Source organism: Symsagittifera roscoffensis, chromosome 2, assembly GCF_963678635.1.
Source record: "Symsagittifera roscoffensis chromosome 2, txSymRosc1.1, whole genome shotgun sequence".
NCBI lineage: Eukaryota > Metazoa > Xenacoelomorpha > Acoela > Convolutidae > Symsagittifera > Symsagittifera roscoffensis.
In genome coordinates this window covers 186779-206323 of record NC_087063.1, presented here as the reverse complement: position 1 = coordinate 206323, position 19545 = coordinate 186779, and the positions used below count along the sequence as shown (strand labels likewise).

General features: G+C 37.8%; 2 protein-coding genes across 2 annotated transcripts in view; both read right to left on the bottom strand.

Moving 5' to 3' along the window:
* LOC134840657 (choline O-acetyltransferase-like) overlaps window positions 1-12413 on the bottom strand; it is a gene marked incomplete in the record, with an annotated part of 65741 nt that extends 53328 nt beyond the window's left edge. The window contains 3 exon segments of the mRNA XM_063856624.1: window positions 8053-8246; window positions 9075-9331; window positions 12249-12413. Of these exon segments, the coding sequence (XP_063712694.1) occupies window positions 8053-8246; window positions 9075-9331; window positions 12249-12346 (549 nt within the window).
* Window positions 12414-12864: 451 nt separating this feature from the next.
* Window positions 12865-19545, bottom strand: part of LOC134840288 (probable vesicular acetylcholine transporter-B) — a 32256-nt gene continuing 25575 nt past the window's right edge. Inside the window, exons 2-4 of the mRNA XM_063856041.1 lie at window positions 18494-19235; window positions 16393-17309; window positions 12865-13771 (exon numbers count right to left, since the gene is read on the bottom strand). Of these exons, the coding sequence (XP_063712111.1) occupies window positions 13524-13771; window positions 16393-17309; window positions 18494-19095 (1767 nt within the window). The 5' untranslated portion in view covers window positions 19096-19235 and the 3' untranslated portion in view covers window positions 12865-13523. The remainder of the gene's footprint in view (window positions 13772-16392; window positions 17310-18493; window positions 19236-19545) is intronic.

The following is a 19545-nucleotide window of genomic DNA, read 5'->3' as shown; positions in this document are numbered from 1 at the left end:
CAAACTTAAAAAAGCTACAATACGTATTCGGAGTTAGTTTGACGACTAATTTGTTCTGACTCACGTCAAAATCGAAAGTTTTTGAGTGCGAAATAATTAGCGACGGATAAACAATTGCAGCCGTATTTAATCTAGTGCAGGCACACTTGCTTGGCTACCCAGAGATTTCAAGATTAATTCCACCGCTGCCCAAACTTTTGTCGAGCTGATCCTCACTTTCTTCGAAGAAGTTGGAACAAATATTGATAATTGTGAAAAATTTTTTCAGATTCAATCTTTAACACTGCAAGAGCCCTTGAAACTTTCAAGAAACCTCATTGAAATTTTTGATTTAAGTTATAAGTACAGACTTGTTGCTTGTTATTGAATTTTGACCTGTCAAACCATGATTCGATCAGGCCCTCATACAAATAAAATTCAAATTGTTTCCATCTTTTTGAGTATTATATTGAAACTGAACCTCTATAGCAAGGTGTTCGGGAAGTTTCTTTTCAGGCAGTTTATGGGTGCAAAAATGACAGTTTTCTTAAGCAGATATTTCCTTGCATTTTTACACTTCAGTCGTTTTTTGGAGGTGTAAGTCAATGGACGAAGTAAATTTCGATTATTTGAAAATGAATTTGATACCTGTTGCTTTTAAGTGATTCTGAAGCTAATTCCATGTCGCACGCATCGTCCTTTTTTAGTGACTTAAACTGCATGCCTGAGTAAAAACTTTTTATACAATATTTCCATGAACTGCGCCCAATTTTTAGTGCAATTTGGTCCCCTAGTTTTCACGGAAAAAGGAATAACCGAATGAAGCCCAATAGGAGCCCAATATTTAGAAATTTGGGCTCATTCATCCTCTTCTCTGGAAAAATGGCGCTCATTCAGCCCCATACTGAGAATTTCGGGACAAAATGGAGTCCTATTGTCTAAGAGATGGGCTCATTCAGCAGTTAAAAAAGTTGTTTATTACAAGCGTAATTTAAGACCAAGTCTGTCGAAATGAAACTAAATCTCGAAAACTTCAAAAAACGGTTTTTCCAATTACGTTTCTCAAAATAAACAAGGACAACCGAAAATCTTCAAATTAGCGTGGTTTGACTATAGAACTATACAAAAGTGTAGAAATTTAGTGAATTAGGCATAAAATACTAAAATTATTTTTCTGATTTTTTTTCACTAAAACTTAAATTTGTATAAAAATTTATTGAAGCTTCCAAAACTGGTTTTCTTTTTAGTAACACCAAGTTTTTTGAACTATATTTAACGACAATGACTCAATCGTTTTACTCGCTCGAAATTGGACTAAAACGCAATAATTTTAAACCGGTTTTTCTCACCACTGGAAAAATGTTTTGAAAGATTTTTACGATCTTTCGAATTACGACTGAAAGGGCCTTAATATGATATATAACTTGAGTCACTCCGATGCTTATTTGTGGTAAATTATTTAACGAAAACAAAAAGAAACAAGACTGCTCGTATCAGGGCGAAGCCCTGAATGTTCCGACTGCCTTTTAAGGTTTATGAAGCAGGAATAACAATAAAAAATTCAATGAAATAAAACAAAAGAAAAATTTTTCTTTTCTAAAATGTGATATTTTTTTATGAAAATTATCCCCCCCCCCACACACAATATATAAAGTACAAAATGATAGATTTCGCTCCTTGTAACAAACCAATTATGGCAAATAAGCTTCTTTTAACCAATTTGGAACGATTTCTAAGACGTATTAACTCTCCGTTTACGCGTTAATAGCGCGAAATATATCGCGCGGTAATTGTCCCAAATTTGCCGAAATGGCAATCATTAAACCCCCGTAACTTTACGAAAAATGATCACAGGTAAAATATCTTTTCAAATTTGTGCTCAGGACAACAATACCTTCGAATGTCATAAAAAATTCCGTCAAAAATGGCTAGTTAAAAAGTCGAAATTGTCTGAAGAAAAAAAAACCCACCCCGAGCACAAATATTCCGTTACTTTCGTATCGAAAGTCGGAACAAAAAAGAAAGAACTAAAACACAACCGAATACAAAGTTCCTGCACATTTTTAAAATGGTGGGAACAATAATCGGCCTGGCTGTGAGAGCACTTCGCCAGCCGTTTATATGAACAACTAGCAGTGTTCATCAATTGCACGCAATACACATCAGCCCAATTGTGTGCATTGAAATGTTCAAACTAATCGGGTATAAATGGGCTATTATTTGAATACGTTGGACATAAGCCGCTGATATATCAAAATAGAAGCAAAACCTTTTTAGTTTGGATGAAAGCTGTGCTGGACAGAGATCCATCCGGCGGAAAAGATGTGCAAAAGATCTTCATGTTTGTGGTGCGTTGTTGTTTAATGTGTAGTACGGTATTCTTCATTGTTACTTATGACGTCATTCTAATCTAAGCCGTTATTCTAATGTTGGTTATCAAGGTCGCTATCGACCTGTCAAACCTCGGTTCATTTCTAAGCAAGCTTATTCATTCACTCTCTAGTCGACTTATGAAAGATTTTAATAGACACATTTTATTGTCATGACATGATTTGTTAAAGTACTTTTTATTCATATATCAAGATGAATTAAGTCTTGACTAGCAATCTCAGTTCTTTGAGTTATCACATGGCGCAGCCAGCAGTTCCGGTATCAGACGACCGGACTGACCTGTTAGGCGTTCCAGTATTCTGGCATAAACCAACAGCCGATCCACCCAGTAGTTGGGACTCCTGGATAGGGCAATTCAATTTGGCCATAACTTTACGGGAAAGGTGCGATCCGCGTGACCTGCTGAAACCGCCAGAAGTTGTACACGATGATCCAGCTCCAAAACCGGAGGCGGTGGGAATCGATGAAGATGCAGCAGCCATAGCTAACCGTATAGCAAGAAATGATGCAGCTGCTCGTATAGTGGCAGAGCTGAATGAAGAACATCGAGCTAAAGGTCCCAGAGTGGCACCGGGTGTGTATTTCTACGAAGAAGAACAAAGAATTAAGTCTCGTCTCTTCTTTTCTCTGGGCTCAGAAGGAAGAAAACGTTTTCTTCAAAGCTATCCGCATGCGGACCTCAAAGCAATTTCATTTTAATAATTTCATGAGTATTGTGTTCTTCTCTTCAGGAAGGAGAAAAATTACATAATTGAACGTCTGCAAATTTACAATGCCGTGCATGCCGAACGCGAAAAATTAGAAACTTTTTATTTGCGTCTTACGGGACAAGAAGCCCTGTTTGGTTGTTCAATTGAACAGGAGAAGGAAGTGGTGAGAGATACTTTCATTGCGAAAATGAGGTATAAGGATATTCAAAGAGAACTCTGTATTCGCCCAGGGACCACTCCCGAAGAACCGTTAAAGTCAGCGTTACAACAGGAGAAGAGGACCCGCATATTCGAGCTGGAGCTCCTCATTAGGACCAGATAAAAGAGGTAAAGGCTTGGTCGAATTAAACGAAGTGTTAGCTTTGAGATTCTTACCAATTTTCGTACATTGAGGACAATCTTTACAGAGTTGTACAATATCACGATGCATCCGAGGCCACCAAATATATTGGACTGCATCCACCATGGCAAGCTGACCCGCATGTGACCTGTGAAGACGGTCAAGAAGAGGTTTTCGTAGGCAACTTGGGATAGCGATTCGGTTGTCCACAACAACACAACCATCGACTACAGCTGCACTTTGCCAGAAAGATTTCAAATGAGCATCTATACGACAAAAGCTTTCTTAATAAAGCAACATCGGTTTTTTATGGGCATTCTCAACCATTCACAACAAATTTTGCCGAGCCTTCAGGTCTATTCAGACCGACTCCGCCCATCGCTGAAAACGAATAACAAGAACAAGTTCGTAAGGGGGGAGGAGCAGCAATCTGCTTTTTCGAATATTCTCCAGTTGATAGCGAATATCCCAAAGTCGGAAAACTCGAGTAAAAAGTAATGCCAGTCATAGTGGTCTGGTAGCAGCATTAGAGCAAGAAGTAGAACCGGACATTTGGGTCCCTATTGCATTTGCCTACCGTTTCCTCAATGATCAGGAAAAGAAGTATGGTACTAATGAATTGGAACTTCTTGCAATTGTTTGTTCATGTGAGCATTTCCGCAATTACCTTTTGGGTAACCATTTTGTTGTTCTTACAGATCAAAAAACAATCACCTCAGCACTTAAGACTAATAGGGGAAACAAGACCCATCAATCACGTTTGACCAGATGGGCTGATCGGTTATTGCCTTTTGACTTCGATATATCACATAATTCTAGTAGTAAGCTGGGAATAGTGGATTATTTATCACTTTTTCCAATTTTTAAAGCACCGCCAGCAAGTAATTTTGACGAGCAATATGTGGTTAAGTGCATTAGCCAATTTTTCGACGCTTGTAATTTCTTGGACCGATGGATTCAGGTTTGTTCATCCTCGGAAGTTTTGACCGAAGGTTTAGCTTCTTCTTCGATTATTTTAATCGAATGTGGTAATTATTGTCAGTCTCGGGATGATTATTCCGTTCAGGAAGTTTTGTCGGATTGAGCATCGGACTCAATATTGTCTAGTGGCGTTCAACCGATAGAGGGCGTCGATTCTACTGTTGATCGTAATTTGATTCAAGAAGTGAAACCACTAGAGGGCGGTTGTCCTTTTGTCATTCGATCTAACGAATTATTTAACCAATTCAATTGTATCAATTCAATTGTTAATCCTCCGCTAGAGGGCGTTAGAATTTTTGTTCAAAAATCTGTCCAATCAGCTTTGAGCTGGCTTATTTTATTAGCTGTACCTTTCACAGCATGTATTACAAATTATCTGCCAATCTCGATTTTTTTTGGTTATTTATTGCTGTAATTCTCGAAAGTGGGTCATTCTTTTATTTCATTGGCATATTCTGGATTAATATGAATTTTTGGGCTGATTGGTGTTTGTTCTTCTTATTCGGGTCATCTATTTTTCAGACAGTTGATATGGGTTCTGCCATCATTGACAGTTTTGAGCAGTTGCTAAACCAATTCGTTCCAGTCAATCAGCAATGGTTTTCTTCTGACCGTGCCCGGCCCAGGTTCCGTGCAGGGGCAGTTCGCCCGAAACTTCGGACGTCATCTCAACGTGGGGCGGCTTTGAAGGGCCAATATGCCCGGATTCTGGCGAATTTCCGCTCGCGGAGGCTACGGAAGTTTAGCCCAGTGGGACGTGCTGTGCAACCAGTTCTCAGCCTAGATATTCTCAAGTCGCCAGTGGTAGCCCCGATCAGAAATCGTTATCTGGGTTGGTGGGTATCTTGGATTCCGATGTGTTATCAGAACTCACAGACGAAGAACCTAGTCTACGCTTGATAAAACGAGCTCTGATTAACAAAGATTATGAAGGCTTTTGTCGTATAGATGCTTATTTGAAATCTTTCTGGCAATGTGCAGCTGTAGTCGATGGTTGTGTTGTTATGGACAACCGAATCGCTATCCCAAGTTGCCTACGAAAACCTCTTCTTGACCGTCTTCACAGGTCACATGCGGGTCAGCTTGCCATGGTGGATGCAGCCCAATATATTTGGTGGCCTCGGTTGCATCGTGATATTGTACAACTCTGTAAAGATTGCCCTCAAAATACGAAATTTGGTAAGAATCTCAAAGCTAACACTTCGTTTAATTCGACCAAGCCTTTACCTCTTTTATCTGGTCCTAATGAGGAGCTCCAGCTCAATTATGGCGGTCCTCTTCTCGATTCTGTTGGTAATAATATTTACATATTTGTCCTAAAATCTTATATTCAACATCATAGTATTCCAAAGTCAATCGAAACAGACCACAGTACTAAGGTTTTAAGAATAAGTTATTTCAAGCGTTTTGTAAAGATAAAAATATTTCTCAATACTTTTCCCGGTCGGTGACCATCGAGGTTGTGAACTGGTGGTACGTTCCATCCAAACCATTAAGCGTCGTTCGGGGGCTTCTCGGTTGAATCCAGATTTTTCTAATGTACAAGATACGCTTCGACACATTATTGAGGATATTCAGGTGACTAAAAACTCAGTGATAGGGGTTTCGCCTTTTGAATTACACTTTGGTCGTCCTCCGAATACGGAATTATCCCTTGCGACGGAACGTCTATCTACGCGTGTTAATTTAGATCGTCAACATCTGGAACGAGACCTCCTTACTGCCGAAAAGCGTCGGGAGCAGTGTGACAGCCGACCTCGAATCAAACGAATCAAAGGGCAGTCTAGCCTATCTGTGTCACCATATTTTGGGGGCCTACAGAGTCGGTTGCAGAAAGTCCCCATTATCGCGCATTGGAAAGTCTGGCTAAGTCTGCCAACCAGTGGTTGACCCTAAAGTAGACTTTGTCACATGAGGAAGGCGTCAAAGCTCTTAGGACCCTAACAGAGCGCAATAAGGTACTTGCTGCCACCTTGAGATCAAATCTTTCCGCGGGTACTCTTTGCTTCCGGAGCCAGATGCCGGCTGAGAAAATTCGTCCGTCTCAGCTAAAACGTAGTTTGGATTATTTAGTTTTGAATGATCCGAGTAAAATCTAAATGTTTCGGAAATTTCTTAATAAGAAGTATGGTCGGGAACTATTCAACCCTTTCAAAGGTAAAATTGTTAGAGTTACTGGGGCTACATATATTACAGACAAAGGTAAAGTAATAATCTTGCGGTGCGCCTTATATCATCGTGTATAGGTTTTTCTGGCAAACAAGCAACGCCAGTCAAAAACGGGCAAAAGCGCCCCCATTGTGTCAACGTTGTCATCAACGTCGCCGGAGGATAATCGACTCCTAAGGTCATCTAATCCGAGATCTCGGGTGTTTGCCAAAACAGTATCTGTTCCTGTTTGTCCTCAGCCTCCTCTACTATTGTCTCCCTCCACGCCTGAGCGGGCTAAATCCTCTGTGACCAAGTCGGCGGACAAGTTAGTGTCAGATGCTCCTGGCATACAGTCTATTCCTCGAGATGCTACTGCGGATGTGGACCTTACGGCCTCTTCCTCTACCTCTGTAAATTTTCTTCCGGAAGTGCCTCTCAGTGTGAAGTCGAAGGCAACCTCTCCTGCTAATTTTGCGATCATCTCTTGCCCGGATTTGATCCCTATCTCGTCGGATGATGAATCGTCAGCTCCGAAATTAGAGGATTGTTCTAAAGGTTCAAATTTGGCTGTCTCCGGCCTACCCAACTGTGATGTATCAGGATTTACCTCGGATCTTGATGGAAATATCTCCTCAGCGTCCAACTCGTTGCGCACTTCCTCTCGCTATAAGAAGCAAACTTCTTTTTATGGTAGCCCAATTCGTCACTCTTTGAATCTAATTAATTCACCTATTCCATCCAGCTCGACTCAGGCATCTCCGGATAGAAGGGTCAGTTTTGCCAAGGACCAACAAGAAACATCTCTTCAGTCGGACCGTTCTCGGGTCTGTTCTCCCAGCGAGGCCGGGGGCTTTACTAGGAAGTTTACTAGATTTCCTACTGTCAACTCGTCATGGGATAACCCGCTGCGACGGAACGAAAATTAAACTTTGCTGTCCTTCCGTTGGTCATAATCGTTAGATTTAAACTCTTTACTAAAACTCTTAGTCTGTACTCACTGAACCGTTGAGTCCTTTCAGTCTTTTCAAGTTAAATTGTCATTAGTGCAGTTTCATTTGAAAATTCATATGTTCCATTTGAATTTTCCCTAGAGGGAGAAATGTGGTGCGGTGTTGTTTAAAGTGTAGTACGGTATTATTCATTGTTACTTATGACGTCATTCTAATCTAGGCCGTTATTCTAATGTTGGTTTACAAGGTCGCTATCGACCTGTCAAACCTCGGTTCATTTCTAAGCAAGCTTATTTATTCACTCTCTAGTCGACTTATGAAAGATATAAGTAGACACAATTTATTGTCATGACATGATTTGTTAAAGTACTTATTATTTATATATCAAGATGAACTAAGTCTTGACTAGCAATCTCAGTTCTTTGAGTTATCATTATGTTCAATAAGACATGAGAGTTTGAAAGCATGCCATACAGAACATTTGCTATTGAAACAGGTGCTCATGCTTCCCAGGTTCTTGCCAATCAAGCAACATGGACACAAAACTAACTGCGGGTGATCTGTGCCGAGAAGTGCTCCACTCCTCGACAGTTCGATTAGCATCATTCCACTGATTGGAACTACTGCTGCGCTTAGCACTTCTCTTTAGGCTAAGTGCACATCTCACGGGTGAGATGGCGTAAGGGGTGAGTTGACTACAACTAGAGGTGATTGTGCGACAGGCAATAAGGAGTGAGCGATTCCCTAGAACATTTCCTAATTGCATCTTTGTTTACTTTCAGAACATTGATTCCAGGTTTTCATTCTCCTCAATTATTGCCCTCCCCCTACTGTACTTAGAAACAGTTTTCCACTTCTATAAATCAATGGTACTGCTATCAAGCATATACAAATTTAGTTATTGTAAACGCATGATCCCTATTTTACAACAGCTAAGGGGGGGGGGGGGGAGGATTCACAACAGCTTGCGAGGGGGACGGGTAACAAAAGAGATCCGTGTGATATCTATTTGGGTAAAAATTATTTGAATTTGTTACCGTAGTCACATGCTGGTCAAACAACTCCTTTCTTCAAAACCAGTTTATAAATTGTCGGTAATAACTGCGGCAATAACTCCTAGCTGGACAGATTAAAATTAACCAAACAGATTGGGTGTTGCCTGACAATGTAAAGTTATGTCATCATCTTTGCTTGCATGATGTTTTTGTCGAGTGGGTTTGGTAAATTTTTTGCAGATGCTACTGATGTTGTCTTAGGGAGCACAATTGTTCATTCATATGCCATTGGCACTTAAAAAAGCAATGAAGTTTTGGTTTCTGGAAGGTCAATAAAAATACGAGAGCTTGTTTTTTTCCATCATAGTATTCTGAATAGAGATCACCCAAAAGTTGAATTTCAGTCAAAACTGGATGCTAACTGGACTCACGTCCTTCTCTATTACTTCATGGAGCGGGAGGGAGGGGGGGGGGCTATAATGGGACAGATTTGCATTTTTGTCGTACTACTCTAGCTATCTAACACTAATGAGTAATGCCAAAAAGAAAGAGTATCTAAAAGGAGTAAAAGTATTACTGTGCAGCAGAAGCATCTGTGCTGCTTGTTGTGTTCCGAGGGAGCAGTCTAGTAGGCTACTGCTGCGGCTACTGGGACTGGGGCGGGCAAAGGGAGGGGGGAGGAGGAGGAGGAGGGGTAGGGGTGCAGTAGGAGCTAGTGATGATGACGAGAGGCAAGTCAGTGTCATTCTACATCTGCGAGTGTTGGACTGGGCCCAACTGGAAACAACCACGACAGGCGAGTGGCCAAAAAGCAAACACACATCTGCTAAGCATCTACAACATAAACAATGATTTAGTTGCTCTAACCACTTTTCTAATTCACACAAACTGAAACTTTACTTTAAATGAGAAAGCGCCCAATCACAAAAATGCACTATGTTTCCCTGACAGGAATGATATCTAAAAACACCATGTTTTAGGCTTCAAATCACGCAACGTTGCGAGTTTGCGTAAAGTTTCTTGTTTTTAATGAGCACCAAACTAAGCTAAGCTGTCATAACTGAAATTGGTTTTTTGGCCTTTCTTCATTTGAGTTTTTTTAGCATTGGCATGAAGTAAAATGAGAATTAAGAGACTTTTAAATTGGTGGACATTCCACAGCTTGTAGTCATCATAATACAGTCACGAGACAACAGAGTTATAACTCTTGGTTTTCAATCGAGGAAATGAACAAATGTTTATGAGTTGTGTAGTTGTTTCTGCAAATGTTCAACAAACCGCCAAATCTACAAATTGCCATACCTTGAAGCCGCGAATACATTAGAATAATGCAAACTGCATCAAAATTAGGTAACAGGCTAATTAGCAGAAAATTATCGTCTGTTTCTTAAGACAATTTGACTATGTAGACTGCAGCTCTGATCGTAATGTAACGTTTTTTTCAGCATTTTTGCTTTTAGACTGGGATCAAAAGGCTTGTGCTGAGCAAAGTTTTACCATTCTGTACTAGATTATGTTGCGATTCGATATTCGAACTCGAAAAAAACAGCAGCTTCAATATTCGAACTCAAAAAAAACTGCAGCTTCAAGGTTCTGTTTGATAATCCCGGTTGGGCAATTGACAAACCGGTTTTTTTCACCAAAAATTGAAAAAGCCTTTACGAGCTTTATTTTAAGCGAATAAGAAATTTCCCAGCTAAATAGAAGAAAAATATATCGTCTGTTTGTTAAGGCATTTTGAACATGTAGCTTTGATCGTAATTCAACGTTTTTTAAGCATTATTGCTTTTAGCCTGGCATCAAGAAGCTATAGTTCTAGAGAAAGTTATGCCGCGTTGTGCTAGAGTGGGCTGCTTGCGATTGCTCACCTATCAAGTTCTTTCTTTTTTTTCAGTCCGCTGAATATTTTCAAAAATTTTGGAACGTTGGAAAATTGCTCGACGGTTTTGTTAGAGAATCTTCCATGCCCGCTGTCTTCTCGAGAAGGGATCCCAATTTGAGGTTGTTCGCCTCTTTTGAAGCAAGATTTGAGCGGTTTGAGCGGTTTTTTAGACGATTGCGCTCCAAATCTTGCTTCAAAAGAGGCGAACAACCTCAAATTGGGACCCCTTCTCGAGAAGACAGCGGGCATGGAAGATTCTCTAACAAAACCGTCGAGCAATTTTCTAACGCTCCAAAATTTTTAAAAATATTCAGCGGACTGAAAAAAAAGAAAGAACTTGATAGGTGAGCAATCGCATGCAGCCCACTCTAGCATAACGCGGCCTAATTTTCTCTAGTACTATAGCTTCTTGATGCCAGGCTAAAAGCAATAATGCTTAAAAAACGTTGAATTACAATCAAAGCTACATGTGCAAAATGCCTTAACAAACACACGATATATTTTTCTGCTATTTAACTGGGAAGTTTTTTATTCGCTTAAAATAACGCTCGTAAAGGTTTTTTCAATTTTTGGTAATAAAAACCGCTTTGTCAATTGCCCAACCGGGATTATCAAACAGAACCTTGAAGCTCCAGTTTTTTTTTAGTTCGAATATTGATGCTGCTGTTTTTTTTTTCAAGTTCGAATATCAAATCGCAACATAATCTAGTACAGAAATGTATAATTTTGCTCAGCACAAGCCTTTTGATCCCAGTCTAAAAGCAAAAATGCTGAAAAAACGTTACATTAAGATCAGAGCTGCAGTCTACATAGTCAAATTGTCTTAAAAAACAGACAATATTTTTCTACTAATTAGCCTGTTACCTAATTTTGATGCAATTTGCATTATTATAATGTTTTCGCGGCTTCAAGGTATGGCAATTTGTGGATTTGGCGGTTTGTTGAACATTTGCAGAAACAACTACACAACTCATAAACATTTGTTCATTTCCTCGATTGCTTCTTGATGCCAGGCTAACAACAAGACTGCTCGTTTCAGGGCGAAGCCCTGAATGTTCCGACTGCCTTTTAAGTTTTATGGAGCAGCAGTAATAACATAAAAAATTTAATGAAAGAAAATAAAATGAATTTTTTTTTTTAATTTGAATTTTTTTAAAATAAAAATCATCCCCCACACGCCATATAAAGTACAAAAAGATAGATTTCGTTCCTTGTAACAAATAAATTATGGCAAATAAGCTTCGTTCAACCAATTTGGAACGATTTATAAGACGGATTAAATCTTCGCTTACGCGTTGATAGCGCGATTTATATCGCGCGTTAATTGTCCCAAATTGGTCAAAATGGCCAAAATGGCAATCTTTAAACTCTCATAACTTTACGCAAAATGATCAGAGGTAAAATATCTGTTCAAATTTAAGCTCAGGACAACAATGGCTTTCGAATGATATAAAAAATTCGGTCAAAAATGGCTAGTTATAAAGTCGAAATTTGTCTGACGAAAAAAAACCCACCCCGAGCACAAATATTCCGTTACTTTCGTATCGAAAGTCGGAACAACAACAACAACAACAACAACAACAACAACAACAACAACAACAACAACAACAACAACAACAACAACAACAACCTCAACAACAACAACAACAACAGCAGCAACAACGCGAAGACTACTGTTTAATTTCTCGGTTGAAAACAAAAAGATTCTCTTTGTCACGTGAAATATTATGACACTGTAATTTGTAATAGTTGGGTGAGTGGGATGGGAATGAGCCTTAATATAAGACCTAATGAACCTGCATTTTAATAAATTGAGACCATGAAAAACGACAGTAATTGTTACAACACAAGAATATGTGCAAATCTGACCTGGTTGTATGTTTGGTAGACGTGCCACTGCTGTGCCTCGCTGCGGAAGTGCCCCCCCTCAAAGAAGTCGACACCCCCCACACCATGTTCCATCCCATCTTCACAGTGAAGTGTGGTGTCTGTCTCGCCACTCATAAGATTAGGCTGCCACCCACGCACTCATTCAGTATCAAAAACAGAAAGCGAGCATAGTTCTCAAATAGAATAGGAGACTATTGAGAGTAGAGAAAGGAACGACGGCTGCTCATTCCTATTAGCATATACCCCCCCCCCTACCCAGCCTCATAATTTTGTTTTACCCACATCACAGTAAGATATATGTATTATAAGGGGCCGTGATTTTTTCAGTGTACTGCAATGGGAAGAATAAAAAACAGAAGAAGCTGAGGGCTCTTTCCTCCCCCCCCCCCCCTCCTCACACGAGCATATTTTTTTGGTGTAACGAGTGGCTTTACGAGGTTGGTTAGCAAGACCAAATATGTCCTAATTAATTATCATGTGAACAATTATTTAAAGTGAACAATAAATTTACTTGTAAAAACTTGCAGGTGGGGGGGGGGGGGAATATGGGAGGAAAACGAGCCACGATGAAATGCGGTTTAAATTGAAATTTAACATTAAAAAGTTATACTTCAAGTGAACTGTTTGGGATGAAAAGTTAAGCCCTCTGTCTTCTTCTTCCAATGATTTTTTAAATTTCCGCAAATTGTTTTCTTTTGAGAAAATTCAGTTTATCCTTCCTTGACAGCTTTTGTCCCTTTCGAATGTATGTTTGTAGTTTTCTGGATCTTTTTTGGATCGCAGTTTTTCTATCGCAGTATTTTAGAGAAAGAAAAAATTGTATAATTAAAATTATAAAGGATATACAAACAGAATTCAGAATAGCTTTGATTAATTTTGTCATTTGAGTGATACAATAAAACTATACGTCGGTCAAATCATTCAAAAATAAATACAAAATCAGTTCGATTTCTTCATACAAACAAAAATCGCTTTTGGCTTTGAAATTTGCAGAAATATAATGAATGCTGAAACTTCATAGGTGTAAGGGGGATTGTTCTATCAAGAGAATAATGAATAAACACTTCCAGTTGTTTAATGTTGTAAATTGCAGTATCGAGAGAAAATGAAAGACTGCACCCTGGTTGTAGCAGAAATCGTATATATTTATCCATATGGAGGCCAACATTGTTCATTCTGATGCATATGTATTGGCGATCGATCCATCTTTCTGGTCGAGTGTATCTTAAGTCTTAAGTGTATTTGATTTGAGGTTCATTTTTTGAAGGAGAAACTCAGCCCCGACTGCAGCTTCTGTTTCAGTTCGAAGCTGGCGTGCTGGTATCCCCCCATCGGCCCACTGCTAAACTTGGGTCCCCCTGAGCTGGTGTAGTTCTGGGGCTGCTCCTGCTGCTGCTGTTGGCTGCTGCTGCTACCATAGTCTACAGTGGGGGTGTGGCTGGTCTGGTAGGCCACCCCTCCCGTCCCACTGTTCATGTCATAGTAGCTCTCCGCCCCACCCCCTCAAAACAGATGGAACAAACCTCTTTTACACTCTTGTTACTTTTCCACAATTACGTCCCTCTTAGTTTTATTTGATGCACAAAAACATCAATTCATAAACTCTAAAGGCTTTTGTCGGCCATCGAAAGTGAGCAAGAACCATGGGTTCGCAGATGTTTTCTTTTCATGGAACATTAAGTACCAAAAAGAGACACCACATACTATTGAAATTGAGTCTAGTTTGAGCTCTTTTTTTAACGAATTGAACCGAATAAAATCCCATAAATTTTTCATGTTAAGCAAAAGTGCTGCAATGACGCTTTTGTAATCGAGCTAATTAAGTACAAAGAGGAGGTTACTATAGCTTAGCCTTCACTGAATTGGAGTCACTTTTTGATTACATGTGACCTCTTCTTAATAAACACCAAATTTTGGAATCTCTTCAAATCGTCGACCAAAACTGACATTGCCCATAAGATGGCATTAAATATGCACTAGTTAAACTATTCTCAGCCCAGCCAACAAGCATTTGAGATAAAGTTCAAAAAGTTTACAAATTTCGAGTGTATTCTGTTTAATGTGATTGCGATCAGATTTATTGCATCAATGGCACCGAAAATGATTATGACCATTGAAACTATTCTACTTATATATCCCAGCTTTTGTATAATTTTAGCTATTATAGTTTCTCATTCTGCACAACTTTAACTAATTCAATTGCCCCTGCTTTAAGAAAAAGGATTATAAAGACCCTATAAAGAAAAAATGGGGAAGTAATTAAAGAGATTTCATTTTCGTGTCCATTAACTTGGGTAGCAAATATTTTTTTTTCTTGAAAAGAACAGTTTTGAGGAGTGCAAAACTGATTTGAATTACCCGGACAAAACGAACAAAACTAGAATTGTTAATTACCGTTTTCTCAAATTGGGTTAAAATTAGACAAAAGGGAAGAAATCAAAAGTAGCTTAGAATTTCATCAGAAATAATATTTTGCAATTTTGTCTCCGAAATTCTCAACCAAAGTTATATCCCAAAATTTTGTTAATTGATGAGAAATATATATAAATATATATATCACAAGAAGCCTCTTACACAGCCCAACAAAATTCTAGAACAGTTAAATCTCCAAAAACATGTATAAGAGAAAATGTTTTTGCTTGATAGTCAAGAAATTTAGTTTTTGCCATAAGACCCAAAATTTTTGCTTGAAAACAAATTGTAAACATTGTATTCAATTCTTAGAGATTTACATCTCTGGAGCTTTGTTGGGCTTATGAGAGGCTTCTTGTGGTATATATTCCTCATCAATTAACAACGTAGTTTCAGCATAATTTTTAAGTGATTGAAAAAAAGCCAAAATGACCCATTTTTTGGGTAAAATTTTAGTTGAGAATATTGGAGAAAAATGGCACCATAATAATTCTGGTGAAATTTTAAGCAATTTTTGTTCTCTTCCCTTTTTGTCTAATCTTAACCCAATTTGAGAAAAACGTGGTTGAACATTCAAGTTTTCTTCGTTTTTTTTTCGGATAATTTAAATCAGCACTTTAATATGATAGTGCAAACCAAACGCGAATCAATCAGCTGTATTTTAAAACAGTTTGCAAAAATTGTAATTGATTGCCTTGCATTTGATTTCCATTGTAACAGGTTTTTTTGAGATTTATTTGTTTCTGCATGGAAATTGTTTTATTTGTATCATCTTTGTTAAGTTCTTTTTTTTTGTAGACTGAATTTTGAAATTTGTACTCAAGATCTTTAGGAAAAATTATGTTTTTGATACATAAACAAAAACGTTTTAAACACAGCAAAGAGCAGCAAAACAATCTTTTCATTGGATTATTATAATGATTTAGCTATTATAATTTCTCATTCTGCGCATATTTACGTAATTCATTTGACCCCTGCCTTTAAAAAAGCTTAAGACCCTACAAAGAGAAAAGAGGGAAGTAATTAAACAGCTGTTTTTTTTCAAAGTTACAACCTATTTGTTCCGATCACTGAAAGTGAGTACTTTGTCTTCACATTTGTTTTTTCAAGTTTTTTCCACGCAAAGTCAGGTTCTAAAAATATTTATCCAAATATGTCGTGTGATATATCAAATTGAACCCATTTCAGTTGTGATTTTATTGACTTTAAAAAATGTCAAACAGTTTTTGTGGTTTTGAGAAACACAGGTTTGAGATTTCGATTTTCAGTCAAATTTCGACGAAACAAAATGAGCGTAAAAAAGTAGGCTTACATTTCCCTAAAAACTACAGCAGTACTTTTGAAATTTGAGCCCTAAAAACTACAGCAGTACTTTTTGAAATTTCTTTTCCGCCTTTTTGGGAATAAAAAGTTTTCAAAAAAATTGAAAATATTTTCTACAGACATTTTTTTGAAAAAATTTTAAATCGTTTTTTAAAGAATTTTCATGTTTCATTTTTTAAGTTTTGAAGAATATGCTGGTCAAAACTCTGCAGCTAACAAACAAATGGGATGGAAATGGCATATAAATAGTAGAAATTGATTAGAAAAATTAAGTGGATTGAAGTTGTATGATATTTATTAACTTGAGTGCTGATGTTTTTGAATGAGTGTGGGGGGGGGGGGGGGTGTGGGTGGGTTGTTGTTGTTATTGTTGTTGTGTTGTAGTTACCTGACACTGTAGTAGGCATGTTGAGCTCTTCATTATCCAGCAGGTTTGTCTCCTCCTGTCGTCTGGCTCTGAACTCCGCCTCCTCTCCGTAGATCTTCCTGAGGGAGTAGAGACTGGGGGCATAGATGCAGCTGGCCAGACCCACTATTATGTTGAGGAAAGTGAAGCCGACGATGTGGACCATCCAGCCGGACACGACTGGGCCGAATGCATAAGCGAGCGAGTAGGAGATGTCGGCTATGGCGTACACACTCCCATATACGGAAGTGTAGCGACTGTCCACCAGGTAGGAGAGGGCGGGGATCAGGGCAGTGTCCACCAGGGCCACCCCGAAGCACATGCCGCAAATGGGGAGGATGAGGAGGGTGAATGTGGTGCAGGCAGGAATGAAACAAGTCGAAAACCCGATCACACACAGACCTATGCCAGCATAAATGTACTGTGTTTTGGCGTACTTGTTCGACAACTGCACGCAAAGATACACCCCAAAAATGTGAGGGAAAAATCCAGGCAGCCAGATGATTCCCTGCTGCCATTGGTCTGCATCCATCGAATCTTCCATCCAGGTAGCGATTGTTGGTTCTAGAAAGGCCAGTGAAATGTTAGCCATGATGAGAGCAGCTGAGATTACAAGAACGTCAGGGTCCAAAAGTAGTTTGTAAATGGGAGCATGGGGCACTTGTGCATGTTCCTGCCTGAGTCTGCGGGAGTTCTTGGAACTGACGAGGAGCAGCATGGCCGCGTCAATGAGGGCCACGCAGGCTAGAAACAGGAAGGGAACTTCTTTGCCGCAGAATTGGTACAGCACTCCGCCGAAGGGAGGCGCGAATAGAAATCCGAATGAGATGAACGCCAGTGCGATTCCGAGAGCCCGGTTTCGTTCTCGCTCTTCCGTGAATCGGTCGGCTATCATCGCTGCTCAGGGCACCATGGAAATATTTGAATTCTTAAGGAAAATGTTTTCTTTTTTTAAACTATAAAACTATATTCGAATGAAGTCATTTCTAAGCAGCGTCTTCTCTTTTCATTATAAGACACATAATAATTATATTAAAAATAATAATAAAAATGATCATAATACTAATAATAATAATAACCATAATAAAAATGATAATCATAATAATACTAGTCATAATACTAATAATCATAATAATAATAATAATCATAATAATAATAATAATCATAATAATAATAATAATAATAATAATAATAATATAATAGTAATAATAATAATAATAATAATAATAATAATAATAATAATAATAATAATAATAATAATAATAACAATAATAATAATCATAATAATAATAATAATAATAATAATAATCATAATAATCATAATAATATAATAGTAATAATAATAATAATAATAATAACAATAATCATAATAATAATAATAATAATAATAATAATAATAATAATAATAATAATATAATAGTAATAATAATAATAATAATAATAATAATAATAATAATAATAATAATAATAATAATAATAACAATAATAATAATCATAATAATAATCATAATAATAATAATAATAATAATAATAATAATAATATAATAGTAATAATAATAATGATAATAATAGTAATAATAATAATAATAATAATCATAATAATAATAATAATAATAATAATAATAATAATAACAATAATAATAATCATAATAATAATAATAATAATAATAATAATAATAATAATAATAATCATAATAATCATAATAATAATCATAACAATAATGATCAAATAATCATAATAATGATAATCATAGTCGTAATAATCATAATAACAATCATAATAATCAGAATAACATTCATAATAATCAGAATAACAATCATAATAAAAGTAATAACAATAATTTCTCTCTTGATGAATTTCTGCCTTTGCATCTCAAATATAGTTCAAAATTACGTCTCATTAAAAAAGTTTACAAAAAATTTCATAACAACAATGTTATTTGAATTATCAAAGCATATTTTGAATAGAGAAAGGTTTTTTCGAGAAGGCCCATTTTGAATTATGATATTGACTTGGAGTAAAATTCAGATTGCTAGTTGGAAAAATGAGCGTGAAATGAAGTTTGAATGCAAATATTTTCCTAATCCAGCAGTGTCGGCGAATGCAGATCCGATGCCCTGCATGCACCTGGCCAAGAACAGGAAAGTGTAGGTCTCTCCGAAGGCGAATATGGTGGTGGATGTGAACATGACGAACAGGCCGAACACCATGGGCACTTCGTAGCCCACTCTGTCAATCAAAGTCCCACTCACGGGGTTGGCGATTAGTTGGATGAAGGCCTTGCTAGCGAACAGAAAGCCCAGACTAGTATCTTCCCCTTCGTAATAGGTGTCCGTTATGTATGTCGAATTAACCCACGCCCCATTCTTCAGTTCGTTCTTCTGCCCATACGAGGTTCGAGTGTCCCAAGCATTCACCTTTCTCAGATAATCCGGAATGATGGGAACTATGACCATATATAACATGTTGTCTAGTAGCAGTGCGCAGCTTACGATTATGAGAACAAGGATTCTTTGGAATTTTCCATCCTCGATTCTAGCCTCCATGTTTTTGTACATTCTCATGATCGCTTCTGAAGAATCGGATCGCTTCGGTGCCTCGTTGAATCCCGAAGTTTTGTCGCCGTTCAATCCCGAGTGCTCTTCGGTGTTGTATTTCAAGTCGGATCCGGCCATTTCGTTCATGTTTTCTCGTCTTTCACTCGTCTCACTGTGCTCCAGTTTTGGAGTTTCGAAAGTCAGGTGTTCAGCTTTGAGTCAGGCAGTATAAATATTTTTGAGTAAGTCGTGTTCCTTTTGCATATGGTTTTGCTGGTCGCAATTTGCTAAAATATCCGAATATGATTTTTTCCTGCTATGAGTTTTTCTATTTAGAACTATGACACCAAAAGAAGCTGGAATGGAAACTCTATATTAAATGACTGTGTTCACTGTCGTCTCTACTGACCGAGCAGGGTCCATTTGTGATTCAATCCTGGTCAATGCATGAGTCAAATAGATAGCAAAAATTAATAACAAAAAAATTTTCGTTACTAAAATGCTGTCACAGAAAAAAATCTCAGTAAAGTGAGATATCGCATCAAATTTGTGGTAGATCTGAGAAAAATTTCTGCTTCAACAAAAGTTTTTACCCGA